At 39.2% G+C, this 23,134-nt stretch overlaps 1 protein-coding gene across 2 annotated transcripts in view; it reads left to right on the forward strand.

Annotated features, from left to right (window-relative positions):
- Positions 1-23,134, forward strand: part of pemt (phosphatidylethanolamine N-methyltransferase) — a 44,583-nt gene that overhangs the window by 16,773 nt on the left and 4,676 nt on the right. Inside the window, exons 3-6 of one of the 2 annotated variants that reach the window (XM_026314715.1) lie at positions 5,277-5,392; positions 12,390-12,535; positions 15,282-15,393; positions 22,266-22,340. In XM_026314715.1, coding sequence (XP_026170500.1) covers positions 5,277-5,392; positions 12,390-12,535; positions 15,282-15,393; positions 22,266-22,340 — 449 coding nt within the window. The remainder of the gene's footprint in view (positions 1-5,276; positions 5,393-12,389; positions 12,536-15,281; positions 15,394-22,265; positions 22,341-23,134) is intronic. The other variant, XM_026314717.2, reaches the window with a different exon arrangement.

A 23,134-nucleotide genomic window follows, 5' to 3' on the forward strand; every position in this document is an offset into this window, starting at 1 on the left:
GAGTGGACTGCTTAAAGAGCCACCACGCACAGACATATCCAGGACGTGGGCTACAACTGTCACATTCCTTGTGTCAAGCCACTCTTGAACCAGAGACAACGTTAGAGGCGTCTCACGTGGGCTAAGGACAAAATGGGCTGGGCTGTTGCTCAGTGGTCTAAAGTTCTCTTTTCAGATGAACGTAAATTTTGCATTTCAAGGTCCCAGTGTGTGGAGGAAGAGAGGAGAGGCACAGAATCCAAGTTGCTTGAGGTCCAGCGCAAAGTTTCCACAGTCCTACTCCCTACCAAATTGATCATGTTGTTGACAGCGCTGTAACCTCACTGCGTGAAACGCTTGATTCTGTAGCCCCTCTGAAAAAGAAGTTAGTGATTCAGAGAAGACTAGCCCCATGGTATAATTTACATGTTTGTACCTTAAAGCAGGCATCACGAAGGCTGGAAAGGAAGTGGCGTTCCACAAACTTAGAGGAAATTTTTCTAGCCTGGAAAAACAGTCTACTAACATATAAAAAAGCTCTCCGTAAAGCCAGAACTGCATACTATTCATCACTAATAGAGGAAAATAAGAACAATCCCAGGTTTCTTTTCAGCACTGTAGCCAGGCTGACAAAAAGTCACAGCTCCGTTGAGCCCAGTGTTCCCTTAGCTCTCAGCAGTGATGAATTTATGAGTTTCTTTACAAATAAAATCACAACTATTAGAGATAAAATTCAGCAGATGCTTCCTATACCTGCAATAAATGAATCTTTTACTACAGTAGCTCTTGAATCATCTGTAGGACCTCAGTTATGTTTAGACTGCTTCTCTCCTATAGATCTCTCTGAATTTACATCAGTAGTTGCTTCATCGAAATCATCAATGTGTCTCTTGGACCCCATCCCGACTAGACTGCTTAAAGGCACCCTGCCATTAATGAACTCATCTTTATTGGACTTGGTAAATTTATCTCTAGTATCAGGCTACGTACCACAGGCCTTTAAGACTGCAGTAATCAAACCTTTACTCAAAAAGCCTAGGCCTCATCCAGGAGTCTTGGCTAATTATAGACCAATATCCAACCTGCCATTTATTTCTAAAATCCTTGAAAAAGCTGTTGCTAAGCAGCTATCAGACCACTTACACAGGAATGAACTATTTGAAGATTTCCAATCAGGATTTAGAGCACATCATAGTACAGAAACAGCACTGTTGAAAGTTACCAACGATCTTCTCTTAGCCTCAGATAATGGACTTGTTTCGATACTTGTCCTCCTAGACCTTAGTGCAGCATTCGACACCATTGACCACAACATCTTATTACAGAGACTGGAGCATGTGATTGGTATCAGAGGAACAGCGTTAAAGTGGTTCCAATCCTATTTATCGGACAGATTCCAGTTTGTTCATGTCCATGATGAACCTTCCACACGAACAAAAGTTAGTTATGGAGTTCCACAAGGTTCTGTGCTAGGACCGATTCTGTTCACCCTGTACATGCTTCCTTTAGGATATATCATTAGGAAGCACTCTATTAATTACCACTGCTATGCGGATGACACTCAGTTATATCTATCTATTAAACCTGTTAGCACAAACCAGTTAACCAGACTTCAAGCCTGTCTAACTGACATAAAGGCTTGGATGACCAGTAACTTTTTACTTTTAAACTCGGAGAAAACAGAAGTCATTATATTTGGGCCTAAAAATCTCAGAAATAACTTTTCTAAAATTATAGCTACTCTAGATGGCATAGCCCTGGCCTCCAGCACTACTGTAAAAAACCTTGGAGTTATTTTTGACCAGGACATGTCCTTTAACTCACACATAAAACAAATTTCTAGAACTGCATTCTTTCACCTGCGCAACATTTCCAAAATTAGGAACATCCTGTCTCACAATGATGCAGAAAAACTAGTACATGCATTTGTTTCCTCAAGGCTAGATTACTGTAACTCATTACTATCTGGATGTCCTAATATCTTAATAAAAAGCCTCCAATTAATCCAGAATGCCGCAGCCAATGCAGTTACTGGCCCCACCAACTTGCAGTGTCTATTTGTTGTTTATTGTTGCTGTTCTTTTCTCTCTGCTCTATCCACTCACCCCAACCGGTCGAGGCAGATGGCCGCCCAAACTGAGCCCGGTTCTGCTGGAGGTTTTTTTCTTCCGTTAAAGGGAGTTTTTTCCTCTCCACTGTCGCCAAGTGCTTGCTCATAAGGGAATTGTTGGGTTTTTAGTTTTAGTTTTTGTAAAGTGCCTTGAGATGATTTGTATTGTGATTTGGCGCTATACAAATAAAATTGAATTGAATTGAATTGAACAGTCAGTGGTGGTTTGGGAAGCCATGTCATCTGCTGGTGTTGGTCCACTGAGTTTTATCAGGTCCAAGGTCAGCGCAGCTGTCTACCAGGAAGTTTTAGAGCACTTCATGCTTCCTTCTGCTGATCAGCTTTATGGAGATGCTGATTTCATTTACCAGCAGGACTTGGCACCTGCCCACACTGCTAAAAGTACCAATAACTGGTTTAAGGACAATGGTATCCCTGTGCTTGATTGGCCAGCAGACTCACCTGACCTAAATGGTACTGTGAAGAGGAAGATGCAAGACACCAAGCCCAATAATGCGGAAGAGCTGAAGGCTGCTATCAGAGCAACCTGGGCTTCCATAACACCTCAGCAGTGCCACAGACTGATCGCCTCCATGCCACGCCTCATTGCTGCAGTAATTCATGCAAAAGGAGCCCGACCAAGTATTGAGTGCTGCACATGTTCATACTTTTCAGTAGTCCAACATTTCTGTGTTAAAAACACTTTTTTTTATTGATCTTAAGTGAGATACTGAATTGAAATGGGTTTTCATTAGCTGTTATAATCAAAATGAAACGAAACAAGCATGAAATATATGTCTGTGTAATGAATCTATATAATAGATGTTTCACTTTTTTGAGCTGAATTACTGAAAAAAATCAACTTTTTGATGATATTCAAATTTATTAAGGTGCAGCTGTGTGTGTGTGTGTGTGTGTGTGTATACACACACAATACACACACACACACATATATATATATATATATATATATATATATATGTATATGTGTGTGTGTGTGTATATATGTATGTATATATGTGTATATATATATATATATATATATGTATGTATATATATATATATGTATGTATATATATATATACAGTGGGTACGGAAAGTATTCAGACCCCTTTAAATTTTTCGCTCTTTGTGTCATTGCAGCCATTTGCCAAAATCAAAAAAGTTCATTTTATTTCTCATTAATGTACACTCAGCACCCCATCTTTACAGAAAAAACCAGAAATGTAGAGTGACTCAGTATTGAGTAGAAGCACCCTTTTGAGCTAGTACAGCCATGAGTCTTCTTGGGAATGATGCAACAAGTTTTTCACACCTGGATTTGGGGATACTCTGCTGTTCTTCCTTGCAGATCCTCTCCAGTTCTGTCAGGTTGGATGGTGAATGTTGGTGGACAGCCATTTTCAGGTCTCTCCAGAGATGCTCAATTGGGTTTAGGTCAGGGCTCTGGCTGGGCCAGTCAAGAACGGTCACAGAGTTGTTCCGAAGCCACTCCTTTGTTATTTTAGCTGCGTGCTTAGGGTCATTGTCCTGTTGAAAGGTGAACCTTCGGCCCAGTCTGAGGTCCTGAGCACTCTGGAAGAGGTTTTCTTCCAGGATATCTCTTTACTTGGCCGCATTCATCTTTCCTTCAATTGCAACCAGTCGTCCTGTCCCTGCAGCTGAAAAACACCCCCCCGCAACATGATGCTCCCACCACCATGTTTCACTGTAGGGATTGTATTGGGCAGGTGATGAGCAGTGCCTGGTTTTCTCCACACATACCGCTTAGAATTAATGCCAAAAAGTTCAATCTTGGTCTCATTAGACCAGAGAATCTTATTTCTCATAGTCTGGGAGTCCTTCATGTGTTTTTTGGCAAACTCTATGCGGGCTTTCATCTGTCCTGCACTGAGGGGAGGCTTCCGTCGGGCCACTCTGCCATAAAGCCCTGACTGGTGGAGGGCTGCAGTGATAGTTGACTTTGTGGAACTTTCTCCCATCTCCCTACTGCATCTCTGGAGCTCAGCCACAGTGATCTTTGGGTTCTTCTTTACCTCTCTCACCAAGGCTCTTCTCCCACGATTGCTCAGTTTGGCTGGACGGCCAGGTCTAGGAAGAGTTCTGGTCGTCCCAAACTTTTTCCATTTGAGGATTATGGAGGCCACTGGGCTCTTAGGAACCTTGAGTGCTCCAGAAATTCTTTTGTAACCTTGGCCAGATCTGTGCCTTGCCACAGTTCTGTCTCTGAGCTCCTTGGGCAGTTCCTTTGACCTCATGATTCTCATTTGCTCTGACATGCACTGTGAGCTGTAAGGTCTTATATAGACAGGTGTGTGCCTTTCCTAATCAAGTCCAATCAGTTTAATTAAACACAGCTGGACTCCAATGAAGGAGCAGAACCATCTCAAGGAGGATCAGAAGAAATGGACAGCATGTGAGTTAAATATGAGTGTCACTGCAAAGGGTCTGAATACTTATGACCATGTGATATTTCAGTTTTTCTTTTTTAATAAATTTGCAAAAATTTCTACATTTCTGTTTTTTCTGTCAAGATGGGGTGCTGAGTGTACATTAATGAGAAATAAAATGAACTTTTTTGATTTTGGCAAATGGCTGCAATGACACAAAGAGTGAAAAATTTAAAGGGGTCTGAATACTTTCCGTACCCACTGTATATATATATATATATATATGTATGTATATATGTTGCATAGCAATTGTGTTGCCATGGGTGTTGTCTGTTTCAATGACATCATTAAGATGACAACTTTATAGTTTGTCAGTTAATAAAAAATGGTTTCAGTCAGAAATGCCACAGACGGTTGGATTTATATGGACAGACAGAAACCCATTTTTTTTTGTTGCATAACTGATAGCACATCTTGGAAAATGCAGCTGTGACCATTTAGGTACAGTAGGATGTTTTGCTGTCAGTCCCTGTGAGATATGTGAAGTGCAGTATCAAGAGTTTAAAAGCATAAACAAACATAAGTTAAAAGCTCTAGTAAAACAAACTTAGTGTCTCTGTTGGCTTCTGTTTTCACTTTCTCATTACATGGCGCTGTGTATAAATTAGTAAAGGAAATTAAATCAAATTTAAACAATTGTATTATCAGGCTGCAACATAACAAAATTAAAACAAGTGAAGGGGTGTGAATACTGTCTGAATGCACTGAATGTTGTCTGTTCTCTGTAATTTTTTCAGGTGGCAAGATGGGAACATAGTACGCGGAGACTCAGCAGGCTCTTTGGCAGCCCGTACCTTGCCTGTTACTGCCTGGCCTTTGTCATCATTCTGCTAAATGTCTACCGCAGCCACAGGTAAAGGGTTTTTCCATGTTCTGCTCATCTTTTTGTCTTCTTTCTTTCATGTCAATTCATATTTAATAAAATTCAGTTTTTAACACAGACATGACACTATGGCATGTTGGTATACATGTTGTCTAAAAACATGTATCTTTTTATTTTTATTTTTTTGCTTGTTTATATGTAGTGCATGAAGTAAATTACTTGTTTTTTTGTGTGCACCTCTGATGTTTCAAGATATTCAAGGAATGTGAGATCTTATTTAACTAATTACTTTTCTGATGAGTATTAAGATGTGGCTACTTTTTCAGTGTTTTGGAATGAATAATCCAACACTGCTCTCAAAACCCGACCACATGTCTTACCATTTTTCTGTAAATCTTCAAGTACAGTTTGAACACTCCCTTGAGCTTCATTCGCTTTGGAAAACAGCACCCTCCCTCCTTTTGATGCTGTAGAACAGTGTTTTTTCTTTTACCAAAGGGCAAGTCTCAAGGCACACCTGTATTCATATCCAGGTGTGACTTTAAAAAGAAATTTAAGGCCAAGCTTGTGATGGAAATACAGGCTACCAAATGTAAAATATACTCCTTCTAAGTAAACACTGATGTCAGTTCTAAATGAACAGTAAGGTAGCGGTTTAAGACAAACAAAATTAAAAAAATAAATTAAACTAAATAGAAGTTGGAGAAATAGAGAAGATAGAGAAGAGCTGCAGAAGAGCTTGTGATTGATGTATATTTACAGTTTGTGATGTCAAGTTATTGCATTCTGTTCCGTGATGGCATGAGGAAAGAAACTGTCCCTATGTCTGGTTGTTTTGGCGTGCAGTGTTGTGTAGCACAGTCCAGAGAGGAGAAGTTCAAACAGTTTGTGACCACGATGTGAGGGGTCTGTAGAGATTTTCTCTGCCCTCCTCTTAAGCAGTGAGATGTACAGGTCTTTGATGGAAGGAAGGTTGGCATCAATGATTCTTTCTGCAGACCAAACCGCACATTTATGGACAAAAAGTGAACAGACTCAGTGATTCCTCTGTAGAACCGTGCCAGCAGGTCCTGGGGCAGGTTGAACTTCATGAGCTGATACAGGAAGAACATCATGTGCTGTGCCTTCCTCATGGTGGAGCTGATATTAAGTGTCCACTTCAGGTCTTGGGAGATTGTGGATCCCATAAACTTGAAGGTCTTCCCTGCTGATACAGTTCTGCTGACTATGGTGAGGGGGGTTAGGTTCAGCGCTCCTCCTCAAGCCCCCTGTCATCTCCACTCTTGTCATTGTGTTAAGTTCCAGGTTGTTGTGAACACACCACAGGGCCACCGGTTCTACCTCCTAGCTGTACACAGACGCATCGACCACAATGGATCTGTCATCTATGAACTTCAGGGGTCCCCTAAAGTGCAGTCGTTGCTCTTGTGCTGACTGACCGGGTGCTGGACATAGTTCTCCTGTTGCCTCATGTCTGTCAGAAAGTTATCCACTGATAGGTGGAGGCTGGCACAGTGAGCTGGGCCAGTTTGGACCAGGTGATATCTGGGGTGATATGCATATGTCCCTGAACACACAGTTATTTTAAGTGTTCGACTTCAACTGTAACAAATGCAGTGTGTAACATGTGTAACATTTATCTCTAGCAGGTTAGATTACTGTAACAGCCTGTTCACAGGGCTCTCAAAACGAGCTGTACGGCAGCTGCAGTACGCTGCTGCTCGGGTCCTGACTAGAACCAGGAAGTACAACCACATTACTCCTGTTCTCAGATTTCTACAGTGGCTTCCTGTCGCTCAAAGAAAAGACTTGATTATACACTGGTTGTGTATAAGTCTCTTCATGGCTCAGCTCCACATTACATCCCACACATTCCCTTTGAATTGAATATGAAAGTGTGTCCAAACATTCGACTGGTAGCATGTTTCTTCCTCTCCCGGTCTTAGCTCTCTCAGTGCTGCTCTTTTCTCTCTTCCTTCGGTCCTTATCTGTGCCCACGGTTCTGTATGTGCCAGTGTGACCCCACACCTGCTTTGATACGCACCCCGTGGAAGTACAGGCTCCCACACCTCCCACTATGGATCAAAATGGTGACAAAGCAACCTTAAGAAAACCATACATATATTGTGCCAGTAAGAATTTTATTTTTACTTGCTTATTTATTTGCTCTTGATGCGATGTCTGTTGCTGGGCAACAAAGCTTTTGGAATTAGCTGCTTTAAAGCAAACTGTCTGAGCAGTTTTTGCCTTTCTAGAGAGTGTTGATCAGCACACCATGTGAGAAAGTAAAAATACAATTCATTCATTCAGATGTGGAAGACGTCAGTTTAGTAGTCATGGAGTGTACTGCATATTGCATAGTCTGTTGTATCATATATTCAAGCTAGAAAAAATAACCTCAGCTTGTCTAACAGACAGTCTTTGGTGCACTGGGATTTTATAACTACATTGTAATAGGTGCTTTTTAATTCTCTGACCATGTGTAAACGTAATGTAAATGAAACAAAGTAGGAAACTCAGAAACCCTGTCCCCTCCAAAATGACTATACAAAAAGTCACTAATCACTGAGACAGAATCCTCTTGCTATGTTTTGCTTTGTCCAGAGACCCTCTCTAAACAGCATTTCCAATGTGAGTCATTAGTGTATTCATTCATTATTTTCACATTTCATTCTGTTTATTTTCATACACATTCATATTTATAATATACACAGAATCTTAATGTATGTTCAATATTATTTTCACTGTATGAAAGGATTGAGATTTAATCCACCGTTTCAGAACTGGATGTGGATGGGATAAGATGTTGTCAAACACATCCCACTGCACACACTGGCAGACACGTTAAACTGAGTTATGCAAGTGTTGCTTTGCTTTGTGTGGTTTAGACACAAGTGCAGCTGTGGGATGTGGGTTTTTGATTGCCCACATTACAAAACCAGTTATTAAAACATGTTATTCCCATAAAATTGCAGTAGTGTATTCTACAATATGAGTTTTTAAACCCAGGCTATTTATTTCTGAAAACTGTCCAAATCAGCCTGGTTTATCATCTGACAAGGAGAAATACAGAATATAATAACTGCAGCACAGCACAAAATGACTGTGTTTGGTTTGAGGTGGTTACTGATCACAGCCTGACAAAAGACTAACAATTGCTTCTCATTAACAGGTTTAAAATTGCTCTCCGGCTCACTGTTTGGGAAGAAAAGCTCTTCAGGTATAAAAAAATTAAAAGCAATTTTATAAAAATGATGCAGTAACAACTACAGACGTCATCTGAACTCAAAAGACAAATAATGTTCCGAAATGTTAAAAAAACAGATTTACTTTCAATGATTTTTGGCTAATTTGAGATTTTATGTTATGCTTACTAGTTTGTATATGTTCAGTGTTCAGTAAATAAAATATTTCAGCTTTCACTTTTTACACAAAAACAGAAACAACATTCCAAATAAATAAACTAGGTTTGTTGTGTAAGTATCACGCTTGTTTTAAGGGACCACCAACACTTGTCTGGGACTGTAAAGTCTTGTGTTTCATGTGCCCCAGAGGAAGGCACTCCTTTAGATGGTAAACACGTTAGTGATATTAGCTTTTAAAGTTTTTTCTTATATATTTATGTCAAATATACGTATACTGTATGTTTTGCAGTGAATGCTACTCTGCTTCTTGTCGGACTTTAAATATCTGAAATATGTCCACACTACTAAAGTCCTCAGAGCCTTGCTGTCAACAGTGCTCTTGTCTTTTGAACCCTGGGCTGTGTCTGTCTGTTAAGTGGCGATGGTGTGCTGGAGAAGGAGAGGTGTGGGACCCAAATGCAGGACACAAAATATTTTATTTCACCTGGCAAGTGAACACAGAGCAACCACTAGTAACATAAGTTAGCTAATGCTCCAGCAAAGAACAAAGAATGACAGGGGATATATATAGACAGAACCAAAGATTAATTGAACACAAGTGAAAACTATGAACTAATGAGAAATAAAGCTACCAAAAACACATAGGCCTGACAAAGCTCTAAATATCCTAAATACCAAGCAGAACCTCAATAGTGTGGGTTAAAGCTGTTTATCTGGCTGCAAGGCTTCAATTGTCTTCTCCAAAATACATTACTACAAACAGGGTGACAGGTTTGAGCTGATGAAAAAATTAGGGGCTAAATGAAGATTACCTGGTGCTGGGTCAGTAGGTGTGGGTTGGTTAAGAAGGCTCACCTTTGCATTGGATGACACTTTATTACGTCTGTCTTCTGAATGCTGCTGCTCCCTCTCTCGTCTTATGCTTGTCCTCTCTCCTGTCCTCCAATCCTTTGGTCCTTGCTACACATCTGTCTCCAGTCAACCACTGTCTTCTTCATGCTGCTTTTATTTGGTGTATGCTGCTGGCAAAATGCCTGCCTGTTTCTTTCACCTCCTCAAGTATATTTTGACTTTCCCTCTAACTGCATTTGCCTCATGTTTAACTTCTCTCGACAGTTATTGTATGCATCTTGTCTTTAACCCATGTCTTTATTTTTATTGTTTTTTTTTTTGCTGTCTCCTGTATTTATGCTCTTGTAGCAAATTTTCTGTTTGTCTGGATTTTCTATCTTACCAGATTTTTCTACACATTGCTCTCGTGTTTTCATTTTTTCGTTCTCTTCTTTTACGTCCATTAATTTCTTTTTTTCTTTTTTTTTTGGTATTGTTACTGTCCTCCTATGTGTTTGCTTATGTTATTAAAATAAAGCCTATAACATAAAGCCTAACATAGCATGGACCAGTACTCAATCATTTAGCACCTCTGTCGTTAAAAAAAAAAAGAGTCTCTCAGTAGTATCTGAATTGATAGAAAATGTGTTATCAAATTAACACAGTGCTGGTAGAGTATATATTTTTATACTTCTTTTGTGCTTTTTAATTTAAATATTTACAGATTTGAAAGCCACATAGTATTTGTACAGAGAGTAAGATTAATTAGCTGGTCAAACTTATCGAAGAATAGTCTTATGTAAAAATCATCACCTCTGCTTCCTGTGCTCTGCTGTAAAACAGAATCATGAGAAAGACTTTGTCTGACTTCCACACCAAATCTTCCTTCCCTGACCTTCATACATGTCCTCCTCCCTTCTCCTGTGTCTAGCTGTCTTATTCTGTATTCAGACTTTCAATTTCAAATTATGAAAAGGTAAAAGGAGACCAGATATGGCTTTGACTGACGGGGGTCCTTAATTCCCTATCATCTAGTGCCATCATCCCTGTTGCATTAACATGTACTATAGTCAAAAATGACACAAAAATGTGTGTAAATTGGACAGAAAAATAATGTAAAAGGGGTAAAATTACAAAAGTATGTATCATTGAACTTTTTTTTTTAATGAAAGGTTACCAGTATTTCTAGAAACTCCATCAGCAGTGACACGTCATCAGGTATTATGGTACATGCGGTGGTCAGTCCATCACGTCCGCTAACCCCTTGCCCATAACTCCGTCCCACAGACCCACTTTCCCATCTTTTTCCAATCCATATCCCAGCAGTATGCCTTACCTTGCATGATGTGGCAAAACAACATGCACAATAAAAGAAGTTAAAAAAAAAAGTAAGCAAGTGAATTTCACTGCCAGCGGATCAAGTATTATCTAATCCAGTCTAATCAAATTACACTTCCTGCTTCCTCTGACAAAGGAAGAACCCCAGGGGACTCTCAGCACAGACCCTGTAACCCAGTTTTCTCTTATTAACCCCAAACCTAGTTTTAATTCAGTAGCCATTTTTGTCTGCAGGTGTTAAAACGTTTACACACACAAAGCTGGATCAGCACCAACACCTGTGTGGGTCCTATTATAGATTTCATCATGAAGTACCCTTTCAACACTATAAACACTTGACTTTTGAACTGGGCTATGTTTAAAGGCAGCAGGATAGCAGTTAATCTGCTATTCCTTGTTATAAGCTGCTTCCATCCTTTTGCTGCTGCTGTCCAATTCATTGAAAAGCACATTTGACATGAATTAAGCATTTGTATTTTTACTGTTGTGTTATGCCAGTGCACCTAGGTTCCATCCTTTCACATAGGGAATATAAAGGCCCAGGTGAGGACCTTTTAAAGCAGGTACTCATTCTTTCAGAAAGTTTTCACCCACCCAAACATCTTAGGATGACACAGTGGATCCAAAATGAAAAAGCTTTTACTGTACAATCATACTTACACAATACATGACCCTGATGTGATCTGTCAGTACAGACTACTTTCGAATTGACGAAGGAGACCATTAAAAGCACTCTTGCTAACAAGCAACATCTTTCAGCAGTCTCACACACACACACAAAATTGATGCATTGAAAGAAGTGGTGGGAGAGGTGATAAGAAGAGACTTGTTGAGTCTGGTTTTAAAAAGACATAAAAAGGTGAAGCCTGATTATGTCTGTAAAGATGGATGCTTCTGTAGGCTACAAAAATGTGATGCATTGAGACTTGCTTCCTGTTTTGTCAGTAAACCGCTAGTTACAGGTCTGACATTTTGAACTGAGATAACACAGTTTGATGTTGGAAGTTGGAGGTTGCATAAGGTGGATCCAGTAAGCGAGTCAGTGAATGAGGGAATTTCTCTTGATGAGCCTGGAAAAAAAATGTATGTTACATTATTCAAGTGTTATTACAGTAGGTAAGATAACATCAAGGTGGAATATGTAAAAAAATGGTGTGTAATATAATAATAAACAAACATATAGACTTGTTGGATTGGCACAAAACTTTGTACAGACTTTCATGTTTCTCACATGATGAACCTCCATATTGTCATCAAAATTTCTATTTGCCGAGTAGTTTGATTATTGACTGGATACTTACACAATTACAACCCCAGCTACAAGCAGGAGTATGTGTTCTTGCTTGAGTCCACAATAAGCATCTTATGGACAATTGTGTCCATAAACTTTGCATTATAAATCTACTGCTCAAGGTGCACCTGATTGACAGCAATACACGTAAAGTACATGTACAAGTAAAGATGGCTATGATTTTTTTTTTTTCCTTCTGCAGTATGACAGAGGCAATGAAGGCCCAGGCCAGGTGGGAGGTGATGGACAGACTGGTTGTCTTCTCTGTTGGCATAGCTCTCATGGTGCTGGGCACTCTATTGGTGGTCAGCAGCTTCCTCGCTCTGGGATTCACTGGAACCTTCCTAGGTGAGTATCAAATAAACATTATAGGGACCAGATAAAAAACATTTCAGTGAAGATACTTGGCTTGTTTTCTCAGTTTGGGCTTTGACACAACATTTGAATAGAAGGCCAGTGTTACAGTCTGGGGCTATGTTGATATAAGCATAGAGGAGTAAGGGAACAGATTGTTCAGTTTGCTGGTGGTGCACATGTAAAGAATAATCGCAGCATGTTAGCTTTATTTTTTTTCCCTATAGAAAAGAAACACGTGCATTGTTAACAAACCAACCTGTACAACCTGACCATTGAGTGACCACAGTGCACTTGTGTACTTGCAGGAGAGGTTAGTGATGGTGGTAGCAGCTAGATATAGGTTCATCCAACCATAACATCTTGTAGATAAACCACCACTGATGCTAAAGAAACATCAAGGCTAAAATATCAGCTTTAATATGTATAATATATTATACTGTAATATATAACTAATCTGACACAGGTGCAACTCATTCCCACAATCAAAGATAAAGCTACTTAAGACAAGCATAGGCACTATACAGGAAATAAACCAAAATAAAAGTCCAAAACCGAACTCAAAACACACCCTATGACAGTTGTATTAAAATGAATACTTATTCCTCTGGCACTGTAGTTTCCTAAAAGTGATACTGTATCTCTTGGCTTTTCTATTTAGCTGCTTCCTTTTATAGTGATCTCTTGTAGTTTGACATATGTATTTATCTAATTTATCTATTTACTTTTGTAATTATTTTAAAAAATAAAATCTATTTATTTATCTATTACCTAATTTATAATCCAGAATAAGATGATTATATTCAGTTTACTCTGGATTAAGTTCCTGTGTATATGGGGGTGGGTTTGATGCTACACCACAATCTAGCAGCACAGTTTTCATGGACACCCACAAACATACACACACACATATTGAAGGATATAGCCTGAGGATTCGTGTTGTAATTTGATATGTCTTTTTTGCTCTATATTAAGCCCTTTGAGTCACTCTGACCTGGTGATTCAAAGTGATGGTACAGGGCAGAGACAAAGATCCAAACACAATCAAATTACAGTCTTAACGTGGTGGCCAGCTGGCCTGGGATCCATATTCCAATCACAACCTATACTGATCACCCATTTCTCTAATGTCCAGGGTACCACAGTGCTAGTATTCTTCAGCAAATCCAGGTTGCCCATTTTCAAAACCACAATGAAACAACAGTGACGCAGGAACATGAAAAAAATGTTATGCGTGCCTTTCAAATCTGAATGTGTTACAGGTAGTCTTTTTGAAGGTCAGAAATGAGGATAGCATATTCTGAAAACCAGTTACAGCTTATTCTCTATTCGAAACCAGACATGTTTGTTTACATAATCATCCTGGCCTACCTGCGGTGTTTTAAATGAGCAAACATAATGAAAACTGTTATATAACTCAACGATTAACACGATCAGCAGCACCACATGAGAAATTCAACAGTTTGGTTTTACCTACTGGAGGACTGTGTGTGTACTTGCTGGACCCACAGTGTGAGGACCATTAAACATTTGTTGCATGCAAGTGAGCACATTTTAGGAGAGTGAGGGCATTCTGGCTGGTCATCATTGTCTTACACCCCTTCAGATGGGCAGTTTGAGGCTTCAAACCTGATTTTAAGGTTCAGGTTTGTATCAGGTTTAGGTTAGGGTTAGAATAACAGTTTGGGTTAGGGGAATTTAGTGTTGATTGTCTAATTATGTGTAAAGGGCTAGGGAATGGACTATGTCAACATGTCAATCCTCATAAGGATAGCTGCACAAATATGTGTTTTTGTCAATGGGGCAAAAAAGGAAGTATTTGAACGTTCATGTCCTGTTATACTTGAGGCCCAAAATGGGTCAGACTTCATGTGCGTGTTTTTGTCCACACAATACCTGGGGAACTTGTTACATTGCAGACCATAGTAAGTGCTCAGGTTACAGTGAGCAGTGTCCTAGTTCAGCTGCCTCCAATGTTTTATATATTTTAGACAGTGTCAAGTAAGCACAGACTTGACATCTAAGATAATTTTATTCCTCAGGAAGGTGTCTGTTTATATAATAGAAAATGATTTGCAGAGTGCATAAAGAAAAAATTACCCCAATGTTTACTTTTATTTCTTTATTTATTTTGGATGGTAGTGGTCTCTGGCAAAAATAGGCAGTATACTTCTCTTTTCATCCATCAGTGGTATGATTGATGTTTCCTGTCAGTGTGCCACACATTTAAATTTCTTTTTAATATTTTTTGGATAGAAGTGTTGGTACAATTCTCAAATTTTAACAGAGATTTCCCATGAAGTCATATCCATGCGATCATACTGATGACATCAGTAACAGCCAGGTGTCGGTGGAGCAGTAACAGGGCTGTGTGTGCCAAAGTTCCCTGGCAGTACATCATCAGGTTGAACTGTCTGCATGTTTGTTGCTGTTTTGTGAGAAACTTGTCAAAAATGATTATACCATGACAAGCAGACAATAATCTGTCTGGTGTGAGTTTTAAAACAAGGTTGATGTCACAGTAGAAACCATGGAAACAGTATGAAACAATAAAAACTCGGCAATGAATCCCACTCTTCCTATACGGGTTAATAAACTAGTGCCTGGAGACAAATTCTGAACCTGTAGGAATAAAAAATAAGCAGGTTTGAATTATGAAATGCAGTGTTTGCATGAAGTACAGCCAGAACTCAGTCATCAGAGTTTTTTTGTATTAATTTTCAGTGTGTGTATTTTTCAGGTGATTACTTTGGCATCCTGATGGATGAGAAGGTGACTGGCTTTCCCTTCAACATCATGGAGAACCCGATGTACTGGGGGAGCACTGCCAACTACCTTGGCTTAGCATTCATGTAAGTGTCTGTTCTTGTGTGACTGTACACTGTGAGTTTTAGGCCATGGCACTGAGCACATGTTGGGAAAATGAGGTTTAAGACTTGGGTTTAGGGTTTAGGTTAGAATCCGGTTTTAGTTAGGGTAAGGGTGGGGGTTAGGCATTTAGTTGAGATGGTTAAGGTTAATATTTGGGGCTGGGGAATAAATCGTGCCAATCAGTGTCCTCATAAAAATATCTGTACAAAAGTGTGTGAAAAGACATCTGTGGCAAAAAAAAGTGCAGTTTGAGTTTAATCACTGCTGAGGTGTGCAGCTAAGAATGGCTTGCAGCATAACCTTATTGTTACTTAAAAAGTTGTTAACACAAATAAAATTAAATTAATGAAAAAATTACCCAAAGTGGCAAAGTGGTGATGTACGTCAAACACTATTCTAAATTTAGCGAGAGCATGAAGGACGGGTGCAGATGACAAAGTGCGACTTGTAAATGGAAGACTTTCTAAGTTGCAAATCACATCCCTCTTGAAAAATGGAGTGGGGTGGGGGCTAAAACCTTCCATGTATGTTGTCTCTATGACAACTGTGACCACATTGCTCAGAGCCCAGCGTGGGTAGTTGCTAGGCAAGCGCTCCAGGGTTAATAAGCCGGCTGCCGATAAAAGCGATTAACCCCCAGTTTTCCTCACACAGAGCTATGTCAACTCTATTCCTAGTTTTGCCCTATTTTCTCTTTGCACTACAATTCACTTTTAGTGGTGTATATTCTGTAGGGGAACGTTTGATCAAGATAGCGATTGATTCCTTTACCTCTTATTTCTGCGTCTCTCCCTCACCTGTCCCTCCAGTCACCTTTGTCTTTCTATTCTCATCAGTCAGTGAAGAAACAAGAGCAGCCTCTGCTTCAACCTGTTCGTTGTCCTCACTCTTCGCACACTGATTTCTGTCCCAAAAATCTATAGTCAAACAAATCAAAAGCTCTGATAATAGGCCTATGGTTTAATCCCCTGTGAAATGAGGCAGATTGACATGTGTCTGTGTGTCTGTCTGTTTTTCTTCATTAATAAGTTACTTCTGAGACCAGGCAGGTTTCTACAGTGCTTGAGAACAAAACAAAACATGCCAATAGGTGTTTTTAGATGAAGACTTACACTTTCAGTCCCATTGTGGCCACTGGTTTATGTTTTTTACATTTTGACAAAACAATATTGACTTAAGATGCATTTACAGTATTTACAATACACTATTATAATAGATGCTTTGTAATGGTGATCCAGTGCGCAATTCTCAAAACACCCACAAAATGACGGTGTTTATCGGTAAATCCAATATTACAAAACCGATATCCGATTATGGTAAAATGCTTAAATATCGGTAAAAATATTGGTAAATCGATGTATCGGTCAATCTCTTATCACAGGTTCTTAATAGATGGAGGTCTCTTTAGGATTTCTCTTCGATAGTGGCTTTAGGCAGCCAAAATCAATATTTTTAATTGATAATGGTTTATCGGACTACTTGTATGTGAAGTGGGTGGTATATCACATGAGGACTGGGTGAGAATTATCACCAACCTTGCTACAGAGGCAGATATTTCTCTCAGCTGGTAGAGACCAAAGCAGACAAAAAATGTTTGATACAGGTCAAGTTTTGTTTGTATGTGCTGGATGTGTAAATGAGCAACTATCATCAAGTGTGTAATTTAAAAGGCAATAATATATCAGGTTTTTTGAATACACTCCTTACAGTTTAGGGATGCACAGATACCATTTTTTTCACGCCGAGTATGAGTATTTTTATTTGAGTACCGATATTTCTACCACAAAAATAACTATTAGGCTAAAAATGCAATGAACTGGAAGGTTATTATCCACTGATGGATAATAAATAAAAATAAATACAAATAAAAATGAACATAAAATAACTAACAGACATTTCAAACAAAAAAGAAACGTTTTCTGTGTAAACACATCGGCACTGTCTTTACATAATACTTGCTTGCTAATGCCGACAGCCTCACTGTGGTTAAGAGACTTAGCCACAGTGATTCTGGTTAGCTCCACATCTCCCTCTAGGCACTACTCTGAAATTACAACAAAAATGACAAGCCACCCTCTGATCACAGTCGTGGTCCTTCAGAAACTAATGTAGTTAAGTGGTATCTGTGTGTGACTTTGGTGAATGAGTAAGTGGGCACAGTATTGGTCCGATACCCGATGCCAGTATCAGTATCAGTGGATCTGTATTACAGTTACAAATGAAGCACATGAGAAGGGTAAAAATCTCTCTTTACATACACGCACGCACGCACGCACGCACGCACGCACGCACGCACGCACGCACACACACACACACACACACACACACACACACACACCAGACAATGTGCCAGACAATCTCTCCCACACATTAGGCCACTTACAGGCCTCTGTGTGTGACATGGACAGCATATTAGCTGACACGCATTAGCAGATGCACTTAGACTAATACATGAACACAAGCTGGACTCGTGCTGCCACGATGGGAGCTAAAATTGCTGCATGATGCCTGTCCTTTTAGTGATTACATATCTTATACTTTTGCAATGAGAACCACTCCAGACAAAAAGGCTGTGGCACCAAACTGACAGTGTAATCTTAAAGTAATTAACTTAAGCACTTAAAAGTTTACATGTTCCTCTGCTTTAGTCTTTTTTATCACATCAAGCATCCACATTATCATTTCCTGCGTGGGTATGCAGCCCACACGAATAATGCATTCTGCCAGTAATAATGAAGTCATTACACATTACACAGTACACTGAATGGCTGAATCCCTGTCATAAATAATATTAAGGATTATTACTTCAAACAAATATATGGGACAAATAACCTATGTAAAGTATTTTCTTTCACAGTATTTTAACTGTTTGTGTCTAATTAACGTCTTTTGTCACACCCCCCCAAGGTTCAACCAACACTGGAACAGTTACCGTATTGTCCAGACTATAAGTCTCACTAGAGTATAAGTTGCTTTTAGCAAAACAGCCTTGTTGAACAGAAAAAAACATAAGTTACTTCAGTGTGTAAGTCACATTTCTGATTATACTAATTATAGTCTAAATTAGCCTATGAAGAACGCAGAACAGCGATACTCAAAGTTTCAAAATGTCACTCTGCCGCAGGCGAAACCACATCACTCTGCTCCCAGCTGACCCTGCTACCTTGCTGCCATTAAGCTGTGGCTGAGATTACAGAATGTATAGGTGGACAGTGTAGCAGCAGAAGGAGAGTCAAATGTATATCTCAAGACAGCTTCATGGACAAAAGAAATAGTCATGGTTGTATTAGCTATTTCTTTTACAGGGTGCTTATTACACCCTTCAGAGTAACAAAAAAGAGACTGAAAAATTACACAATAGCAATCCGCTTTGGCAAGTTTTAGAATTCATTTAAAATGTCAGCCATCATGGCTGTGCTTCAATGTCAGCATCACTGAAAGAGTTTTTGTTACCAGACAATATTTGTAGATATTATGTAGATGTTGTATGTGCTTTTAAAAGTTATTGAAGTTAAAAATCATGTTATGTTCCATTAATACACATTAAAACACAAAACATATTTCCAGGACATCCCGCAACAGCCCTGTCTCCAGTGTTTGTTATACTTCACACCTCTGTCTGTAGGTGCTGTACTTATTACAGATGTTTTCTCTTTTCATCCAGTTGCCCCTTCTCATTCACTACACCAAAAGGCAGATTAGACAGCAATGAGGCTCTGCAGGTCTATAGGCAAGAAAAAATGAAATGACAAGATGAAAGATTTGTCTGTCCTGTGTACGTGTTTCGTGTGTGAAAAAGTTTTTCTTCGATCTCAGGGTACATTTACTTTTCCATTCTCTCCAAACTAGGTCAGAGATTGGACTCTCACTTTCCCTTCGATCGTTGAGTATGTGTTGAGCTACATCGGTTTTCCCAAAGAGCAGCACAGGCATCATCTGAGCATTATTATTGGGGGCAGCAGTGAATCACAGCATACCCAGCACTTAAAGCACATTCAGCCTGCATTTCAATTAGAGTATACGAGTGTGTTTATGTGCCACGTATAAGGACAGTATGATTTTGAAAACATTATTAACCCAGTTTCAGTGGGAGAAGTTCCCTTGCTCAGTCTCATAACTAGTGCTGCCAGCTTCTGGAGAATAATAATGGTGATAAATGTGTTGCCTCTAATGCCGTCTGCAAAGTTAAGTTAAAAGTTTTTAAGCAGCAGTGCCTTATTGCTTAGTTACTGTTTCTCAAATGTGAATATTTGCTGGCTGTATCAGTCAGGACAAAATATAAGCATGTTGCCAATTTTGGTTTTCTGTGACATATAAGAACTACTAGATAGATCCCAGTTAAATGTGGTAGAAATATTCATGTTCCAATGCTGTTCATCAAGGAAACCACAAAGATGAACATACACTATGACCTACATATTCCTGCATGTAACCATGTTTTGAAAGTCTCGCCTGCAGTGGACATGCTGCCTGAATCTGAGCGTCTGCAGCCTGATAGGTATAAACAGCACGGAAACACACAAACACATGGCACCTGTGCATACGCACAGATTTCTTGACAGATTTAGCAACCACTGAGACTTGGTGATATCACTATTCTAAAATCAACATTAATTTATTCACATGCTCATTAATTCAGAGCAAACTGACAGCTGTTGTCTCATATGATTGTGATCATCCTTTAACAAGTCATGTAACAGTGATGTTTCAGACAGGCATAGTTATTAAAAGCATGAAGAGAAACCCAAAGGGTTAACATACAAAAAGATGTGTCACAAATGACTCGAAGGAAATGCTTCTTTCCCCTATAGCCCACAGAGTCACAAACAGGATGCACCACACAAATTGAATCAGAAGAAGTAGATAAAGAAAACTGGCTTTCAGCTCTGGTTCAGGGGAGCAATGTGTTACTCTAATGAACAGGGATAATGTTCTGGTTTGGAACAAGCCAATCAGCCCACGCCCTGACCAGTTTTAGTTTTGTCCTTTGTAATTATGATAGTTTGTAAAATAGGTCAGTGGTAAACAGGGATTGCCACACAAGGTCTACTGACTCACCCTCACATCAGATTGGTGTGTTATTAACAGTGAAGCCAGTGTTGTGTTTCACATACGAAGGTGATGAAAGCAGTTAATTGAATGCCCAGTGCAATAACAGCATCTCTAAGTAAAGTCTTGAGCTCCACAGAGGAAGATTGTTTGTGGCGGTGATGGTAGTCCATCAGTTGGTCCACCACATCAACATTTTGACATTTTGGTTTTTTCATTACAGATGCAGCAGTGAATTCCAGGTAGAAAAACTGTAGATGTAATTTCCTGACAGGGCTTTAATTTAGAACATTTTAGAACAAACACTAGTGCAAACTAAAGTGGAAAAGACTGACTAACTGACTATGAATTTCTATACCAAATTTCACAGTCATTCAGTTCGGACTGACAGACATTCTGACCAACATTGCTATTTATGCGTCCATGCCACACACTAGCTATTTTTTTCAGGGCATTGCTTTCTGAATCTCTCCTGGTTGTGCTGCATACATTCAGTAAGGAAGTGTTGTTGCTACTGAAGAAGAAGAAATTCAGGGGTGGACTAACTTTGTACAGCTTTTGGTGTTTTTGTTTTTATAATTTTGCTCTTTAAAAATGCTTTTTTCTCTGTATCCTGCTGCCTCCATTACTGTCTGACTAACTGGGTCAGGGTGGTCAGTTATATAAGTCTCATCAGTGAGTCTAGTTTAGCTGCCCTACAATGTGCTGTTGTACTGATTGATGTGATTATGCTTTTTTTCTTTACCTTTGTGGCAAGTATTGGCATAGTGTGCTTTAAAGGTTAAAGTTACACATCTCAGTGCAGAACACTCATAGTCTCTGCAAAGTATTGAGCCCTGTTGAATTTCTGCCCTTTTTTATTGCGTGCTAAGAATTCCATTTTTGCTCATTATTCACCCCTAACCACAGCGTGAAGACAATACAAACCCAATAAAAATTTAAAAAACTGCAATGTATTTAGACCCTTTCCTGTGGCTCTGCTGTGTTCATGTGCATCCTGTTTGCTCTAATTATCACTGACATGAGTGGCTGGTGGTTCAATCCCTGGCTTCACATGTCAAAGTGTCCTTGCGCAAAACACTGAACCCTAAGTTGCCCCTCGTGGCTGTTCTACCGTTGTATGAGTGTGTGAGCCATTGTGGAAGTGAATGGGTGTCTGGACAAATGTATAAAAGTGCTTTGAGTGGAGAAAAGAGCTGTATATGTACATTTACTGTCTTCTGATCAACTCTGCATTCCTGACAATCTGGGATCACACACTGAGTCATTGAAAAGAAATACCATATTCTGAGTGCCTGAGATCATGTGATGACTTTAATGATGACAATCTTCTGTTCCATGTCCATGAGGAACTACATTTCGTTTTCCTCACATCCATTTTTCCAGGAGTTTGGGTTCATGAAAATGGGCATGAAAGGGCAATAAACCTGAACACACATCTGTGCATCATCCAAATACTGTGGGAGTAGTATGTGATCAGTTTTGCATTCATGTTTTGTACAACATTACACAGCAGTGTTCTCGAGTATTTTATTTTTAAACAAACAATGCTGCTCACTGTGTGTAGGAAGGTGATTTATCTTGTCAGTGTGCCAGTTTTTGATGTTTATGTAGGTCATTTATGCTGTGAGTGTTTATTTTTCCCCACATAGATAAACTACAAGCTAAAACATTTTTAAATTCAGTTATTTTCTAAAACTATATTTGACTTTTTTGTTTACTGCTTATCACTTAACTGTTGTAACAAAAAACATACAGACGTAACCTCATTCAAAGCTGCCTTGCTCTTTCTCTCTTTCTGCAGTGGTGCCAGTCCTGTTGGTTTTGTTCTGACTGTTATTATAGCCATAGCTTACAAGGTGGCGATAAGATTTGAGGGGTAAGTCTTTCTCCTCTTCCCATTTGTTAACAAAATGAAAACATAGTTGTATCATACAGGTCACATTTAGACATTGACAGAGTTACAAATGACAAGTTGTCTCTGTGCATGTGTCAATTATTTAAATGTTCTCTTTTTTCCAAAGTATTCACACAGAATTAAAACTGCAGAGGACCCTAAATCTTTACCTGTGGAACTCCTAATTTTTATTAACTTATATATGTATTGTGCGTGTCTGTTGGCTGGATCCCAAATCTGACTGTAATCTATCTGTTTCCTGGGCTACACACAAAAATGGGTAGGCAACACAAGGATATGGATCAACTAAAAAGCAAGAAACTGTCTTTCTCACTCACACAAATAAATGCTGCACTAGCTCAGTGTACCTTTGGTTTAATCATACATGTTAACGTCTCTGGAACAAAATTTCATTATCACAGGGGATAAATGTAGAGACTTCACTGATGCTACACATGCGTAATATCTATGAGGTGAATAAATACAAAACATACAGTACATAAAATGTTTCTTTGATCCATTAACACTTGGTTCTTTTTATCCCTTACAGATGTGTGATTGGCCTAAGATACATGAAGTGACTAAGTGCAACTGACGGGCACACTCCATTTAATACATGTTCTGTTGTAGTTACTTAATTGTGAATGAGGGCATCCATTTATACTTCAGCTGTAGCCTAGACTCAGCAACCTTGCTGGTGATTTATTTACCCAGGTAAATGGGGACAGGTCACTCAAATGCAAATGAACAAGGCCACCTAAGTAAGACAATGACGT

Source organism: Mastacembelus armatus, chromosome 19 (assembly GCF_900324485.2).
Source record: "Mastacembelus armatus chromosome 19, fMasArm1.2, whole genome shotgun sequence".
Lineage (NCBI taxonomy): Eukaryota > Metazoa > Chordata > Actinopteri > Synbranchiformes > Mastacembelidae > Mastacembelus > Mastacembelus armatus.